The sequence below is a fragment of the Protopterus annectens genome, chromosome 2.part1, assembly GCF_019279795.1.
Source record: "Protopterus annectens isolate FY-2018-M chromosome 2.part1, PAN1.0, whole genome shotgun sequence".
In the NCBI taxonomy this organism is placed as follows: Eukaryota; Metazoa; Chordata; order Ceratodontiformes; family Protopteridae; genus Protopterus; species Protopterus annectens.
In genome coordinates this window covers 1246868332-1246886411 of record NC_056729.1, presented here as the reverse complement: position 1 = coordinate 1246886411, position 18080 = coordinate 1246868332, and the positions used below count along the sequence as shown (strand labels likewise).

Here is an 18080-nt window from a genome sequence, read left to right as displayed (position 1 = left end):
TCTTCTCCCTCCACCAATCAATGTTTTCACTCTGTATCACCTTCAACCAGAATATAAATTGTAGGTTTAAGTTTTGCGTTCACATTCCTTTTAATTCCTGCTAGTAAAATCCTCTATACAACTATTTACTTTTTATAATCTATTTAATTCTTTTTACCATATGTAATTTCTCACCATTTATTGTCCTGTATTTAATTATTCTTGTTTGTTTGTCTTTATATAGAGCTTTTCTCCCCAGGCCTCTACTGAAAACAGGTAATCTCTACCAAGTCAGACATTGCTGGTTACCAAATGTCAAATAAATACATTGTCTATGCTTTATCTTGGTTTCTTCTTTGTCTCCAAATGTATGGAAAATTTGGAAGCATTTGCTAGCACTAAAACATTCCTTCAGATTTAAGCATTAAAAATGTTCTCCAATGCCTAGCTCCATGACAGAGAGAGATGAAGCACTGGTTATTACCTGAGTATGTTCAAAGGTGCCTTGCTCCATGACATACAGAGATGAAGCCTTATGACCCAAATATTTTCTCCAGTGCCTGGCTCTATGACGTAGATAAATGAAGCCCTGACTGTGATTTGGTTATGTTCTCCAGTGCCTACCATCATGACTTAGAGAGATGATGAACTGGCTATTACCTGGGTATGTTCTCCAATGCCTAGCTTTATGACCCAAGTATGTTCTGCAGTGCCTTAGCTCCACGTTGTAGATAAATGAAGCCCCGATTATGACTTGGGTATGTTCTCCAGTGCCTATCTCCATCACATAGAGAGATGAAGCCCTGACTATGACCTATGTATATTCTCTTGTGCCTAACTCCATGACAGAGAGAGAGAAGGATAGAGATGAAGCCCTGATTATGACCTTGCTATGTTCTTCAGTGCCTAGCTCCATGAGATATAGAGATAAAGCCCTGACTATGACCTAGGTATATTCTTTTGTGTCTGTCTCCATGACATAGAGAGAAAGAGATGAATCTCTGACTATGATCTAGTCATGTTCTGAAGTGTCTAGCTCCATCATGTAAAAATATGAAGCCCTGACTATGACCTAGGTATATTCTTCCATGCCTAACTTCATGAATAGAGAGACAAAGCCCATAACTACAACCTAGGTATGTTCTCCATTGCTTACCTCCATGATATACAGAGATAACTTGCTTACTATCACCTAGGTATATTCTCCTGTGCCTAACTCTGTGCCATAGAGAGGAAGAGATGAATCTTTATGACCTAGGTAGAATCTCTGACTATGACCTAGGCATGTTCTCCATTGCCTAGCTCCATCACATAGAGAGATGAACCCTGATTATGACCTAGATATATTCTCCTGGGACTAACTTCATCACATATAGAGATGAAGCCCTGACTGACCTTCGTTGTTCTACAGGGCATAACTCCATAATATAGCAAGACAGAGCCCTATGACCTAGGTATATTCTCATGTTACTAACTCCATAACATAGAGAAGAGAGAGAGGGGGGATGAAGCCCTGACTATGACCTAGGCATGTTCTTCAGTGGATAGTTCCATCACATAGAGAGATGAAGCTTTGACTATGGCTTGGGTACATTCTCATTTGACAGCCTCCATGACATAGAAAGATGACGCCTGAGTATGAACTAGGTATATTCTCCTGTGCCAAACTCCATGACATAGAAAGAGAGAGGTGAAGCCAAGACTATGACCTAGTTATGTTCTCTTGTGCCCAGCTCTATGACATAAAGAGATGGAGCCCTGACTATGACCTTAGGTATGCTCTCCTTTGCATAGCTCCAGGACAGAGTGAGAGAGAGAGAGAGATGTTTAGCCCTCACTATGGCCTTGGTATATTCTCCTGTGCCTGACTCCATAACACAGAGTGATGAAGCTCTATGTCCTAGTTTACAAACATTTGAATGGTGGCTCAGGTGCTGCTGGAACTAGGTAGGAAATGGAAGGGAGTGAGTTGCAGGCATCAACTTATCCATTCTTAGTGGGAGTGGAATGGTCGTCCGATATGTTGCTTGCCCTCCAATAAGCAGAGGTTGCAGACACCAAAATTAATAATGATATACATCAACAATCATTATAACTCCTGTACTGAGGAAGGCATGTTATGCAATGTTTCAGACATGTATGAATAACTTTTGTATATTGGGTCAGCCCTATGCAAAGAACATGCTAAATCTTTTATTTTTTTAAAGCAGAGTGTCTGCATAGTTAAAAAAGCAAATGAAGGTTGTATGTGTTGACTGAGGGTGTGTATAAGTTGTTTACATGTCTCAGATACACAACTGACAGGTTATACTATAAAAAATTGCTGTTAATTTCTAAGAAGCACTTCCTACAAGATCAAGAGCTTTTCTAGATATATCATGATTGAAGTAATAAAATAAAACTTGATTAGCTGTTATTGAGCAGTCCCTATTTTATAGCTCAATTTGAAGATTCTTTAGAACCCCATTCTAACTTCATAATTTCTAGTCATTTGTGTCAGGGACAACCAGGTGAGACCACACAGAAATAGAGTTGTTGGCAGAAGAGAAATACTTGGCTCACCTGTGTCCCTTATTTCCTCTTCCACCTGGATAAGCTGCTGATGCAACTTGACCAGCAGGTTATTTCTTTTTTCTTCCATCTAGCCTAAAAATTACTTTTTATCTGACCCATGCATTACTGAATCCTGCAATTTTTTTTCTGTCATATTCAATTATTTAAACATGCCCTAATGTAGCTTGTCTGGAAGAAAAATGGTTGAGTGCATCTCAAATGTAAGAGACTGTATTAAATATTTTAAATCATATTCAGCATCACTCCCTACTGGCAGGTATACCAAAGTAAAACATTATTTCCTAAAAAAACAGGTATGATGATAGACAAAACATTTTGTGACCTTACAGAAGACTACCAGGAAACCCAGTTAAGGCCAAATGCAGTGTGTTTGTTTTATTTTAAGTATGTCTGTGTTTGAGTTTAACAATACTTTAACAGATTTATAAATTATGCAAACACTTTCACAGGATGAATGCTAATTCTGGTAGCAGACTGCATTTTTTTCTTTTGCCCTGCAGACTTATTGAAATAAATCACATCTTAGTAGACATTAACTTTGTGTTTAAACAGCTAGCCTGGGTAGAGTTTCAGAAATCCTCAACTTGTGTTATACTAATGTGCACCCATCTCTGTCATTCCTATCATGACTACACTAGAAATAAGATGATGTACATGAGGTAAGAATATACAGACTGTATATGTGACCATACCATTCTACTGCTTTATCTCATACATTATTAACCAATATCCAGTTACTAGGAGCTGCAACGAAAGACTTACTAAAATCTTTGAAGCTGAAACTGCACATTTAAAAACTACCAGAATTTAAAGAGTAGACAGCACCCTCTTGTTGATTCATGAAGTGTCTTAACTGGGCCATACTGCACTTGACAGGTTATTAAGGGTGGTTGCTGGACGATTTTGGCTGATACTTGTATGTCTTTTTAAGAAAAGTATTGCTGCAAGGTTTTGACTCATAACTATTTCTTTCTTTCTTTTTTTTTTTTTGGATGATGCTAAAAAATAAAAATCAGCTATGATATTTTATTCAGTGGAGAAGACTGTGTGATTGTGTCCGTTGTCTGCAGTTGTACTTACCAGAGTACTGCCAAATGTGGTTTTCCTTGTAGCTTATTACTTTCAAAGAAGGTCAGAGACCACTTGTCTTTTGTGTTATGTGCCTTAAAAAATTAGTTACTAAAAAGTTTAGATATTAACCAGAAAGGGGGAGGGGTACCCAAAAAACTTGAGACGGTCATGGCCTGAAGGTGCTTAAGAATGACTTTGACATTTTCACATTAGGTACACCTGGTAGAAATATGTTTGTGTTATGCTTTAGAATTTGACATCCAAAAAGCTTAATATTATGGGCAGTGCTAGTGTGAATTTGGTATGAGAACTCTCAAATTAATAGTTTACTGTTCGTATTCACTAACATGCTGACAAGTGACAAGTCTACTGCCTGATCTTCCTTCACTCTTTAGTGTAAACTGGATGAGGTTTCAGTTCATCAAGTACACTGTTCTCCACAGAGATTCACTGCCATTGTCGCTTCTGTTTGTACAGTAGGAGCAATTCAGAGTTTGTGGATTTTTCTTCTCATTTGTCCAGCCATGATGTTAGGTGAAATAATTAATCACCCTCAGTGTAAGTCAAGCAACTGGCTTTCTGTTTTGATTTATCTATTAACCTAAAGCAACAAACCTGCCAAATACTAATGCCACTCTCTCACCATAGCACATACAATCTTGTTCCTATCCCATTATGTCACATCAAACCTTCACTTCTTTAACTTCTGTTTTCATTTGTATCCATCTATAACTACTCCTCTTAGTTCTACTAGGTCATAAGGATGTATTGACTTGTAAATATTTGTATATAATCATTGTGAAAAATCTTACAAGTGCTCTACTTCCATGTAATTGTAAATCGTGGCTATATATTCTCTGTACAGGCTTCTTATTTTGCCATTGTGAATCTGACTTCATTGTACCTTTCTTATATTCTTTTCAGGGCTGAAACTTAAGTTGGTCTTTTCTGATCAGTCCTCTACACTGATATGTTTTAAATAAAAGTCTCAGAATCTCCTGGGATTCATCCACTTACAAGTCTAACAAATATACTAAGTATTTGTCTTTGCTATAATTAACAGCCTTTCTTTCCTGCATAACTTCTACTATATGAGGATCATTGTAACTTTGTTAACCCTAAGATTATCTCCAGTTCTGCACCTGACTTTTATAGGCTATGCCTAAGGTAGCACTAGTTTTTGTTTATCTGTACCTCTAGAGAGAAGTGAATTTCCAGTTTCTTAGCCTAAGAACACTGGCCATCATGGCAGCCACAGTTCAGTTGTCCACATTTGAGTGGTTTCCCCTACATATACTGCACTGTACCCCAAACTTCATTGGTGACTAGACATGGGTCCTCTCAGTGCACATTTGCACTTCAAGGACATGCAGGTCCTTCTTCACTGATAGTTGCAGTTGGTGAACTTGATGTTTTTTGGCAACCCTTTGTTAATTCTTAGCTATTACCAACCAACTGTTATAGTGGGTTCGGTGCCCACCAAGACAGTTACATGGTGCAGGTCACTCTGAGGCCAATTTAGATATAATTATCTTGGGGGCAGTTGTCCTGATCTTCCAAGTGATGGACCAGAAGATTCCTAGTCACTGTAAGATTCAACACCAGAAGTAGTCAACAAGTCAATAGACAGCAGGGAAATACAGGATGCTTTTTGAGGGAACTAGTGCAATACCAATGCTGAAAGAGGGGATTAGAACTAGGTTGGGTAACTATAAGCCAATGTAGGAGAGAATGTGTATTCTCTGAAAAGTAACAATCTGCGGGACTTTTATTGACATGGATTTGGAGAAAAGAAGTCTTGGCAATATAGCCAGATGGAGTTGTATGATATGATCGAAGAATTATTTAATCCAGGAACATTGGTAGTTGAGGTGTTTCTGAATCTTACCACGATGTTCAGTAAGGTTCCTCAAAGAAGGTTTGTGAGTAGACTGAAAAGTTTGAGTGTGGGGGGGGAATGCTAAGATTCTATGACTCTTAATAAAAACAGCTCTTAGCAAGTACTGTTTTGTTGAACCGAATTAAATAAAATGTTTCCTAGAAAATACAAAAACAGCAAACTGCTTTCTATAGGGTTGCTGTAACAGCCACATCCATACAGGCTGAGGACTCTTGCAGCTCCATGTAATTATAATGTCACTGCATTTCAGGGCAAGTACAGTTTCTCATGTAGCATGTTCAAAGTAACCCAAATTCAGAAGGTCATGCCTGCGGAATTGACCCTTATATAATCCATCCTCAACTAGCAGTTCAGTATTTATTTATTTATTTGTTTACTACTTTTCTGATTACTCACTGAACATAGTATATGGTCACAGAGGCGGAGCCTATTCCATCATTCAATAGTACCAAGACACAGAAGTGTATCCTGAATGGGCCAGCATTCCTTTGCAGGACAGGCACAGTCTCACACACACACACACACACACACACACACACACACACACACACACACACACACACTACAGGCAAGCTGGAAGCTCACAAATTCACCAATGACATGTCCTCGAGATAAAGGAAAACTGTAGAGCACCCAGGACAAACCCATTTGAACACAGGGAGAATGTGCAGATGCTACACAAACAGTACCCCAAACAAAAACGGAACTGGAGGACCAAACACTGTGAGGGACCAGCACTAACAGTTACACTACTGTGCTGCCCAGAGTTCAACAACAAATGTGAAAATGGATGTAGGTGTGTTTTTAGGTAAGAAGAGAAAAGATAGTGTTAGAGATGACTTGTCAAGGGTTAAGGAAATAACTACTGATGTACTTTGGATTCAGATTGCAGCAAGTATTGCTTAAAAATTACTTAGTTTTGTGCATTAAGGATGATCATTTGCATAAAGTACTAGGTAGGGCATTTTTGGATAATGGTGGGATCCGACTAGGGAGAAATTTGGAAAGACTGATTTCTTTGTCAAAAAGATGGCATTTGAATTTCAGTTTAGATGGCTGTAAAGCAACACAAGTATTCATTGGGGAGGTGGGAATTGAAAAGGAGTTTCCAACAAAAGGATTGGGGTAAAGTTTACTGAACTATTAGACAGTCAGACATTGGGTAGTGAATTTGTGGTCAAGGCTAACAGAATGTTGGGGTGTGCATTAAAACATGTTAACTTTAAACACCTAGATGTTGTTATACCCTTGTACAAGGCACTGGTCAGGCTTCACTCACTTCTAGAGTTTTATTTATATCTGAGTCCTGGTAAACAGTGAGAAAGACAGCGGCATTACAGAGGGTGCAAATAAAAACAACAAAGATGCTTAAGCCAGTGCAAGGAAAGACTTTTTAGGACAGAGGCAGGAAGCAAGGGCTTCTTGAGCGAGACAGAGACTGGAGTGGACAGGGGCATGATCTTATTGCATCTTGGAAAGGAAGGATGGAAGAAGGACGGGAAATCATTTGTAAATAGTCAAGTTCAAATTATAACTTGTATGTGAGGAAGTCCATTTTCACAGCGAGGGTAACTAGATTACCAAAATGGTTGGTAGGTAGTAAATTGACAGAGGTGTTTAGGTTTTTAAGCCAGAATGTAACAGGTAGAGAGATGGAGGAGAGGGGGAGAGAGCTATAGGCAGACTCAGTGGCATAATGTGCCATTCTGATGGCAATATTAATGTTAATTTAATGAATTTGTATAAAATGTCATTTCTTCTTCTCACCATTGATCCTTTGTGAAGTGCACTACAACAGTTCATAATTACATACTATTTTTGCTAGATAGGATAACTTGGGTAACCATTTGAAATATCCAGACTGATTGCCAAGTCCAGAAATGCGGAGACTAAAAGAACAAAAAAACAAACTTGCAGATATTAATTCCAAGTCTGCCATCTCATGGAATATTCCCTTCAGACATGGTAATCATGGAGTTGGTATATCAACATTCAGGGAGTGTGGTGCTTGCTCATTTGCAAAAAAAAAAAAATGTTTAAAGGAGAAAAGTAATGTTCAGTATCCTAGTTTCACTTGGTTGTGATTACTTTTTTTCTGTGTTTCAACAGACAACTGTTTATGTACCCTGAAAAAGTTTTCATTCTGGCTGTGAATTTGTTGGTATTTCCTAAAACAAAACCAAATTATTGCTTGAAATTATGTGATTCAAGCGATGTGGAGGAGGTTGAAGGATGCTTGAGAGAGAGTAAAAATGGATGGGTATATGTTGGGGTATTCATCTGCTTTTGGACTAGGGTTAAGAGTCATCTCAGATTTGATATACCATTCATCATATTTTTTCATCAGTTTTGTACATTTGCGTAAGGAGCTGTGAAGATGCTAATGTTACTGCATGAGGGTAAGAAAAGGAAACAGGAAGTTGAAATAGCAAGTTTTAGTGCCTGGGATATGAACAGGCAGTGTTTGTTACACATGACACTACAGAGGACGCTCAGAATGTTGTTTGGTGATGAGTCGGTTTTTGTTACTGAGATTACTAATTAAAATGAGTAGCAGAAACCTTAAACACACACTAGGTTATAAGCAATGCTGACATTCCTTTTGTTTGTGTATGTAGGAGATGTCTAACAGAAGTTCACCCAAGAGATCATAATTTGGCAGAATTAATGCATGACAAAAGTTTCAGGCAGTACATAATGTAGCTAATTTTCCAGGTGTATTATTAGGTTCCCGCCCCAATAGTGGAAGCTGTAACCACAGTCATTGTAGAGTCTTCAAATTAGTATGTTTAGTGACACATTTAATGTATCCACACTAAGAAAGTCTTACTACCACTGAGTTTTCTAATTACAAGTGGTTTTAGATAGTCTTTGTTGTAGTTGTCAGATACATTGGCAGATTTAAAAGGCAATTAAAGGAAATACACTTGCGTTATTTACTAAAAATTCAGCCTGAATCAGTAGATAGGATAACATTTATTCATGTATATAGTGAAAGCATTATGATTTTATTTTATTTTTTACTTTTTTGGGATAAAAGATGAAGGGTAAGGGGACCATATTTTATATGATAAATGAAGTTGAAAGAAATAAGGGGATGTTCATCTTTGAACTTAAAAGCATCAGCTCATGAGAGTTTAATTGAGGCTATTCAGAATTTTACCATTCTTAAAAGGTCCTAAACAGTGTAAATGAATCTAATAGATGTCTGACTTTGCAAGCTGGATCCAGATTTCAGTAATAAGGCATCACTAATGAAATTGGTGTCAACAGATGCCAATTGCTTCTTTGCCTCAAATGAAGTTAAAACAGTTAATTGTCAATATATTGATTAATTAATAAAGTCAGCTCTAGATGCTATTATAATAATCTGATACGCATCTTCACTGTCCTTTTGTTTAACATTGGTGAATGTCACATGACTAAGGTGCCTGTAGGTCTTGCAGCTTGTCATTAGTATTAGGCTATGATTAAATGTTGAATAAAGCGTACCGTAGGCCATGTATCACTTGTGTATCCTTGAAAGGTTGTGTATTAGATGCGAGTCACCTGGGATTATTCTTCAGTTGTCAAAATTATCAGTCTTCATGTGCATTGTTTCTTTTAAATGCATTGTCTTGTTCAGCTTTTTTAAACTTCTAGTTACCCCTATGTTTTTTTATGTCAAAAAAACTATAACCCCTTCTAGTGATCTTCTGCCATCTGAGGCATTGATGTTAACAAGTCATGTGATCGTTGTTTTCCACACATCTGTTTGTGAAGGGAGTTATCAGCTCGTGAGCATTTTCTACACTTTTTTTGTGTAGTTAATACTGATTTTTCCTGAGCATGTGACTTGGTTTTTCAACCTGTAGTTTTTGCACTTTGGTTCAAAAGGATCATGATATGCATTGTGTAGTAAAACATTGCCATGTGATGGCCTTTGAAGAAGCTGCCAGTACCGAGGAAGGAGAGTCCAGGAATGTTGCTGCACCACTTTCACCATTTGGCCTCAGTCCCATTCTATGTTCTGCTGAAGAATGTTCAGACAATTTTGAAGGAAGTTAAGTTTGAGAGCTGTATGTCAGCAAGGCATGTACTTATTATGGGATTCAGTTAATAAAGTGAGGCCTTGTTTTTTGAACCTAATTATTTTCCATGAGAAAAAGTTAATCTTCTTACTGTCCATGCTTCCATTTTCCATGCAATATGTGTGTGTGGATTTTACCTATTCACCTCTTCTTCTTCTTTCGGCTTTTCGCAGTTAGGGGTCGCCACAGTGGATCACCTGTCTGCTCATGATTGGCAGTGGAGTTTTACAGTGTTGAGTTGCCAACCCGGCGCCCAACCTTCCACAGAAGGCACACACACGCACGCACTCACAACTAGGGCCAATTTAGTGTGTCCAGTCCACCTACAGCATGTCTTTGGGATATGGGAGGAAACCGGAGCACTCGGAGGAAACCCACGTGACCACAGGGAGGACATGCAGACTCCGCACAGAAGGCACCCCAGCCGAGAATCAAACCGGAGAACCTCTTGCTGTGAGGCGACAACATTTTACCTATTCACCTCAAACAAGTAAATTATTATGATTATGTAGCAGTAAGTACCATACTTCAGAAAAAAACATTGCTAGGTATTTTGAAGCAAGGTGGAATAATTCTGAGATGAAATATTATACCCTACCCTATATAAGAATTATACAAATGCAATGTTTCATGCTGAGAAATACTTTGCTACAGCTGAAGGGAAAATTGCATATCCTTAGCCTTTTTACAGTCTCATTGTTTTAATTATTCAAATTGAAAATTTTCCTCATTTTAAAACTATAGGGCTCCTTTGTTTATTTAGGGACCTCTGCATGTGTACTGCTGTGGGCTGTTTGCTAAAGAACTCAGAATCACACTAAGTAATAGCCTGTGCTGTTTCTGTTAAGACTGTGGTATACTGTGCAGGGTTTTTTTCACATGCTGAATTTATTTTACCTTATCTGCCGCACAAATGTGTCTTGCTGCCATAAGTTAGTTTCTATTATTCTGAATACATTTTTGTTCCAGCAGGTTTATAGTACTGACTGACACGCACACACACACACACACACACACACACACACACACACAGGCAAGATACACGTGATCAGAGAAGTCACATTATATACCGTTTCACTGAAATTGATATTGTAACTTAGTTCACATACCAGTTAGTTGTTACCTGCTGAAAATCTGGTTTCAGTTGCAGTGACATTCATCTACATAGTAATGTAAACACATTACTTCAGTAAACTGAAGCTTCAAAGTTAGATCAAGTAAAGGCTCACTGTCTTCAACTGGTTAATAAATACTAATTAAAATGAATTATGTTTCCCTTCTAATCTGTCCTATGCTGCCCGACTGAAAGAACTCCAGCTCTATTCAGTCGCTTACCGCTTGCTCAGAGGTGACCTTTGCCTAACATACAAGGCCATGTCAAACCCAGATTTGATGAATATGCTTCACCTCAAAAAATCTAGATCCATCAGAGCCACAAGGGCGGGAGACTTAAACCTCGACACGACTATTAATAGGACGTGCTGGAGGGATAGATTCATCACCCAAAGACTCCTATGCTGTGGAACAAAATCCCGGTATATGTGAGGCAGAGCACCTCGCTGGCCTTGTTCAAGAGAAATCTTGACCAATGGATGGGAGATCGCAGATATACCCCAGGGATTACCTCAGTGTCACTGCTCGACAGAGGCACAGCAAAATAATGGGTATAGTTCCCCATACTAAAGGGGTGGCGTAAGCCACAAAACGATGGGCTAGGCTTGTAAATGCCCTCGGGCAGATAGCCTAGTATGAACCTATGAACCTAAACCTTTGAACCTATGAACCTAAACCTAAGATTTTGCTGTTATATATGATTTCTTGTGTCGTGATCCAAAATGGTCCAGGTTAGTTGCTTTTTGTATACTGCTGAGATGCTGTTTGGAGCAGTTTTCCTTCTTACCCCTTCCTCCTTAATAAGACATTAGTGTGTACCTCATACCCCACCTTGATACGTCCCACCACCCCCACCTTGATACGTCCCACCACCCCTCAGGCAGTATTGTTTCCACTCATACCTCTCAACCTCTTAGCACAAGCAATCTGGAAAGAACCAAAAATAGGACCCCCACCTTGATACGTCCCACCACCCCTCAGGCAGTATTGTTTCCACTCATACCTCTCAACCTCTTAGCACAAGCAATCTGGAAAGAACCAAAAATAGGGACAGATTTTAAATAGTAGTGAAAGTAATGCATTTTAATGCGGAAAAGTATGTTATATAAGTATTGTATCTTTAAATGAATTTGAATGACGTGATATGCCTTACTGAGCATGTGTTAGATACAAATGGGATGTATGGATGTAAAGTTATTGGCAACAGGTGGAAATGATTTACTAAAAGTGAGTATAATGTTATTTAAACGTTTTTAAAAAAGTTGTTCTTTGTTAATGGTCAGAAGAAGCCACCGGTTTTAGGTGGTGAAAGCACTTACCGTTTGTTATCTTGTTTTAAATAAATATTATATGGTTTTAGAGCTGTACGTTTGGCTACCGCTTTATTTTATAATTATCTGCTTAACAGGTATAGTCTGTGGCCGAGGATTTATCTGCTTAGTATTTTGCTGTTTTCTTTTAGATTTTAAATAGTGCTCTTAGAAACTTAAGAACTTCCTTGAATAATATGTTTTGCAATAGCATACATTTTCTGACAAATATGAAGCCTGAAACTCAAATGTTTGCATTATTTAGTGATTTCAATCATAATTCATTTGTTAGAAAACTACAAATTTTATGAGGGGTGGTCCAAAAATATGAGACAAAAATATGGACATTCTGTGAAAATCTAGACAGTTGAGTGGTATGCTCCTGCCTAACTTATAGCAGAGTGTTTATCGTATCCTTTCCAACTGTTCTTGTTGCAGTCAAACACATTTTTCTGTATAGACCTTTTATAGCATTCTTCTTTGTCTTTTCTTCATCCCCATACCTCACGTCCCTCAGTTAATGTCAGATAAGATATTTCAACTTACCTGCAAAATTAAAACTAAGCAATGGCCAATGTTATTTAATAAGCAACACTAATATTTTTGTTTCACTCTCTCTTCTGAATTTCTGGGCTAAAACTGGGTGGTCATTGTCATAGACAACTATATCTGTAGGGCAGTCTGGAAACTTTCTAGCGTTTATAAAATATAGTGGTACCTTAAGATGGTGAGTTTCTACAACTTCCCAGTTATTTGTTATGCAAAGCACCATAATTCTGTGCTCATTTCCATGATTTAAAGCCTGTTTTTGGCATACGTGCATGGACAGCCAGTATATAAGGGGAGTAACATGTATCAAGATTGAATTGGGAATCCTGTAACAAAGTTCTGCGGTAGTTCCTTGACAGAAAGGAAATTTTGTTTTGTAAAAATTCCACTTGCCCTAGTGTTGTATTTTGAGGTGGAGGTGCAACCTAGACCACTTTTACAGCAGTAGCCACAATCTTGTAGACTCCAGCCTTGAGCCACTTAACACATACACCAATTGTCCTTCATTTTCTAACTAGATCAGTTTAGAGATGATACGCCAAAGCTAAGCTACAGAATCAGACTTGAGTGAACATAATGGGTAAGATAAGGAATGTGACACCTAGAAAAACTAAGGGAAACAGAATATGTTTTGGAATAAAGTTTAGTAACAAAATTACAGAATTTTGTAGCACTAAACAAGCAAAACTTAAAGCTAGTATCACAGACACTGCTCTCTTATGGTAGAAGAAACAGTAAGTGTGCATGTACTAAAGAATAAAACCAGTGGAAGTGCAGTAAAATAATCAGTTCTGAATGTATTGATAACATTTGGTGATCACCACTCTGTTTCTCTTTCTAGGAACAGTATAGCTGCCTCTGCAGTGTGCGCTTTCAATCTCAGTGCAATTACACAGGCATTCAATGGCCCTTTCAGATACCAGGAGAATCCCAGGTCATCATGGATGTCAACTCCAAACCCTATTCCTAATTTCCAGGTATAATATACTAGATCATTTTGATTAATTTTTATTAATTGCTTATAGAGTGTTGTGTATATCATGGTCAGTGTATTTACACTAATAGCTTTTCTGCAGGTTTTAAAAAAGGTAACACACTGAGTTTTGTTGTTGAAGCCATTTCTGTTTCCAAAACTCCTATTCCATTACTAATGGTAGAAATCAAGAATAGCTGAGTGATGTTATGAGGAAGTGCCATCTGTGCCAGGCAGAGTAGGGCAGTACATGTGTATGTATGCCAGCATAGCCAAGTGAAGTTTTGTAAATAATTTTATGTTATTTGACTAACACACTGATTTGTACACATGTTTGAGTTAAAAATATATTTGTAAAGTTACTTGTGTTAAAAATGCATCAACATTAGGTCCTAATGGACAGAAATAATGTATGCATGTATAATAGATTGTATTGTTGTTTTGTTTGTGTCTTTCAGCTTTTCCCGGTTAGGGGTCACCACAGCAGAACTCCGGTCCGCTAATGATTGGTAGTAACTGATCAAATTTGCATGTTTATCAGAGAACCCAGGAAGGGTGGAAAATTAGAAATTATTATAGCTTTCAGATGCTGCCACAGATCTTAACAAAGCTCTGTGTGTGTATTATACCAGAGCCAGTTGATCAGAGGTGATATCCTCCTCTAACCAGCATCTAGTTTCTTTGAAACTCTCGCAGAAGCACTTTGGAACCTGACTGGAAATATTTCTGACAGAATATATATCTCACACATCCACACAGACAAACAGAGACATCATCTGGCTTTTTCTGTGGTGAGACACTCGGCACACATCAGCCTGCCTTGCTTTAAGTAGTCAGGAAACAGTAATTATTTGGTCATTCAGGGACATTCAGTGAGAATAGCTTAGAGTTGTTTTCTGCATCTGTAAGACACTATCCAACTGTATTATTTTTTTATGTCTTTGTGGTTGAAACTATGTTGTTTATTGTATTCAATATTCTCCTGTTTTCTGTTTTATTATTTGTCATTAAATATTTAATACCTTTCTTTGTGGCTGGTCCTTCAGAGAATACTTTTAGCATCTTGAGTGTACTTATGCTTGTTTTTGTGACACTGCAGCTGCTCCTGAAAGCCTTGCTGCTTTGGCCACACCCTACCATTTGCACTAGTAATAATTTTACACAGTATAATTGGATACGTTTTGTAAGAGCCTTAGGGTAGCTGACTGGTGGCAGCATGGTTACCTCAGAGTCAGGGCAGAAAGGGGCACAGCTAATAAAGCTGTGACAGCTTTACCCAGGTTTGTATGTGTGTGTGAAACTCAAATATCCAATTGTGTGTGTGTCAGCTACCTGGAACAGGGACACAGAGTCCAGAGTAGTCAGTGTGGAGTTTTGTGTGGGCCTGGAGAGACAGAAAGAGAGTCCAGACCCAGGTCTGGAGCATATTCCCTGTGTGTGCTGTTAGGGGAAATTGTGCTTAATGCAGGAAGCTACATCTAAAAATACTGTGTGAATCCATCTTTGATCTTAGTGACTCTCCCTCACTGGAGCCAGTGGTGAGGATTGAGTCTCCTTGATTGCTGGCCTGGAGTTGGGACCTATTACAAGCTGTACCTAGTATGGTGGAATACTGTGATGTTTTTAGACTGGCACACAGTGTTGCATGTATGGTAAGTCAGGAGGAGTGCACTGACAAACTGATTCTAGGAAATGTTTAGTTTTTGAGTGGTCTATTGGGTAAGTAAATCTTTGATCTTGTATTTATAGTAAGTGGCTGGGTTCTGTAAAAATGACCACATAACATAGATGCTGACACTTAAGTACCTGAGCTCTGACCCAGTGAAAGAATGTGCTAAACTTTCACATCATTGCACAGCATATGGCATGGCATAGCTTATCAACTTGCACCTGCCCATGTAACAATTCCATTCTGATTTCATACCCAGCAAAACATTTTTCTTCTGAAAGCATGGGCATCAGTCTAAACATCATCCCTTTGTCTGCACTGACCATTAAATCTTCTTTACCTGAACCAGCTCACATTCTCATCAAATGATACATGAAGCGCTGCTGTTTCCTTCTTTCCAGTATGCTTATTATCCAAACCCGATTACAGGTAAGATAAGACACAACTGACATATATTCCTTTTGGCTTTTCTTGGGTTGTACACCTATCATAGCACACTAAATAATTTGCTGCATGTTTTTAAGAAGGATTCTGTATCTCCTTCTTGTATTTACTTCTGATGCCTTGTTCTTATGTTTTCTTTTCTCAGCTGAATTCAGATTCAATGTTTGTATCACCTTCCCAGTTCCATTGTCTAGAAAGCATAACACTACCATGGGAGTACTTTTCACACATCTGCTTTTGCTCTTCTTTGATATCTACAAAACCATTACATTATGCCAGTCTTTTAATGGATCAGAGTCTTGATTTTACTCTCTCATCCTGATATAGGGGTTGTCTTACTGCCTTATTAGGAAAGGCATTTCATATAATAAATACTGTCCTCTTTGCTGTGGCACAGGTTTACAATCCAACTGGATGCCATGAGTTATGCTGAGATTAGTGCCTCACTGTGCTACTTTACCAGCTGTAAATGTGGTTTGGCTAAAATTCTTACATACACACAATTTCCAGGAGAGACTAATAATAATACTTTTCTGTTACATAGATCTCTCCTATTTTTATGGTATTCATTATCACCAACCAGAGCAGTCTAGCATACCACAGATGTTCATCATTCACAGTGCCTCAGTGGCATATGAGTTTGGTACCTGCACCAACCCACACTGACAGCTTTCTGGATCTCAGAATTCCCACCACTGTGATAGGGTATTGTCTAAGCCCTTCCCATTAGGGAAAGCCTAAACCCTGTCACGGAAAGTCAGTTATTGTGTTTTACTGCCAGCTGTAGGACTCAGAGTTGAGTCACTTCAGCATCCCACATTGATGGATTACAGCCTCCCTTCCTTCTTATTGTGAAACTTTTGATTTCTTTCTGTTTTATTATCAATATATATGTGTGTGTGTGTGTGTGCGTGTGTGTGTGTGTGTGTGTGTGTGTGTGTGTGCGTGCGTGCGTGCGTGCGTGCGTGTGTGCTATGGACGGGCACAGTGGATAGCATTGCTACCTCACAGCAAGAGGTTCCCTGGCTTGATTCTCAGCTGGAGTGCCTTCTGTGTGGAGTCTGCATGTCCTTCCTGTGTTTGCTTGTGTTTCCTCTGGTTGCTTCTGTTTCCTCCCACATTTCAAAGACATGCAATAGGTGAATTGGACACTTTAAATTGGGCAGGTGTGAGTGTGCTTGCGAGTGTGTGGTGTGGAAATGGAAGAACTACTGTTGCAGGACTTGCCATGTGGTGGTGTAAACCTTGGCTCTAGATGATTGTTACTGCTGAAGTGACACCCCAACCATATGTGCAAAAATGGGAAAAAAGAGTTGTGGAATGGATGGATTTATGTATGTTATGTTTTTGATTTTACTGTTCTTGCTATTTACTGCTGCTATTAATTTGTTTCATAATTCTTACTATTGCATTGTTTGTTTGCTTAAAACTGCTTTAAAGCAGTGATGGGGCTTTTCTAAAGTGTTCCATGACTTATACTGGGAAACTGAAGATTCTGTTGTTTATCTGCTTTATTTTGAAGTTCTGACTGGAAAATATTGCGTTCTTTCACCTTTTTCTTCATTTTTATGACATTTACAACTCATTTAACTCTGTTATAGCTGTTTTATTGTTAAATCATGATTTTACAGCAAATTAGTTTATTTGCATATTCTGTGGAGATTTTTTTTCTCATTTCTGACAATGGAATGTCTAAGTAAAGGCCTGTTTATCTGTTTTTTAAAAGGGTTCTGTTTGATTTCAGGTTTATATTTGATTTTTGTCACTAAGTGAATTTTACTTGGTACTGTGACTCTGTGTTTACTGTGCTGCGCAGACTGTAGAACAAGACTTAGCACAGCTTTAACTGTTTCTGCTATATTTATGCAGTTTAGCCCTATTTGCTGTGTGGTGATATAGTTTATATTTTCTGTTATTGCTGCTCTTAGCCCTTAATAGTGTCAGTCGATTATTCTTGCTGGTATTTTCCCCTGACTTGTTGGATCCTGATAGAGTACCCCCACCTCAAATCCAGTTCCACCTAAAAAGAAAAAAAAAAGTAAACCGAAACTTACCTCAGCCTATGGGTTATGAATCTGTTTCCTTAAGCCATCCCAGAGACCACATCTTTTTCCTTTCACTGTCTGGTGTGAGCTAGAAGCCCACTATCTCACAAGGAATTAGACACATCCTCCAGAGCTGTTTTAGTACCTGATTCAAGTACAGGAGAAGCAAACTCTTTAGTTGCAGGAGAGGCTTGGGATAAGAGACCCCTTGCAAGACATAATACTCTATCCTTAAGTATTTTGTCCAGTAGTGAAGTTCATAGTAAGAAGAAACAGAAACTTCATGACAGACAGATTATGACCATGTATAGGGCTGATGTGGTTTCTTAAGCTAAGAGTATTTTGCAATCAGCCAATCCTGGAGGCTAAGCTCCTATTTAGAA

General features: G+C 38.4%; 1 protein-coding gene across 4 annotated transcripts in view; it reads left to right on the top strand.

The window, feature by feature from the left end:
* Positions 1 to 18080, top strand: part of SEMA5B (semaphorin 5B) — a 3270261-nt gene that overhangs the window by 2704533 nt on the left and 547648 nt on the right. For all 4 annotated transcript variants that reach the window (XM_044062778.1, XM_044062776.1, XM_044062777.1 and 1 more), the window contains one exon: positions 13408 to 13543. In XM_044062778.1, the coding sequence (XP_043918713.1) occupies positions 13408 to 13543 (136 nt within the window). The remainder of the gene's footprint in view (positions 1 to 13407; positions 13544 to 18080) is intronic.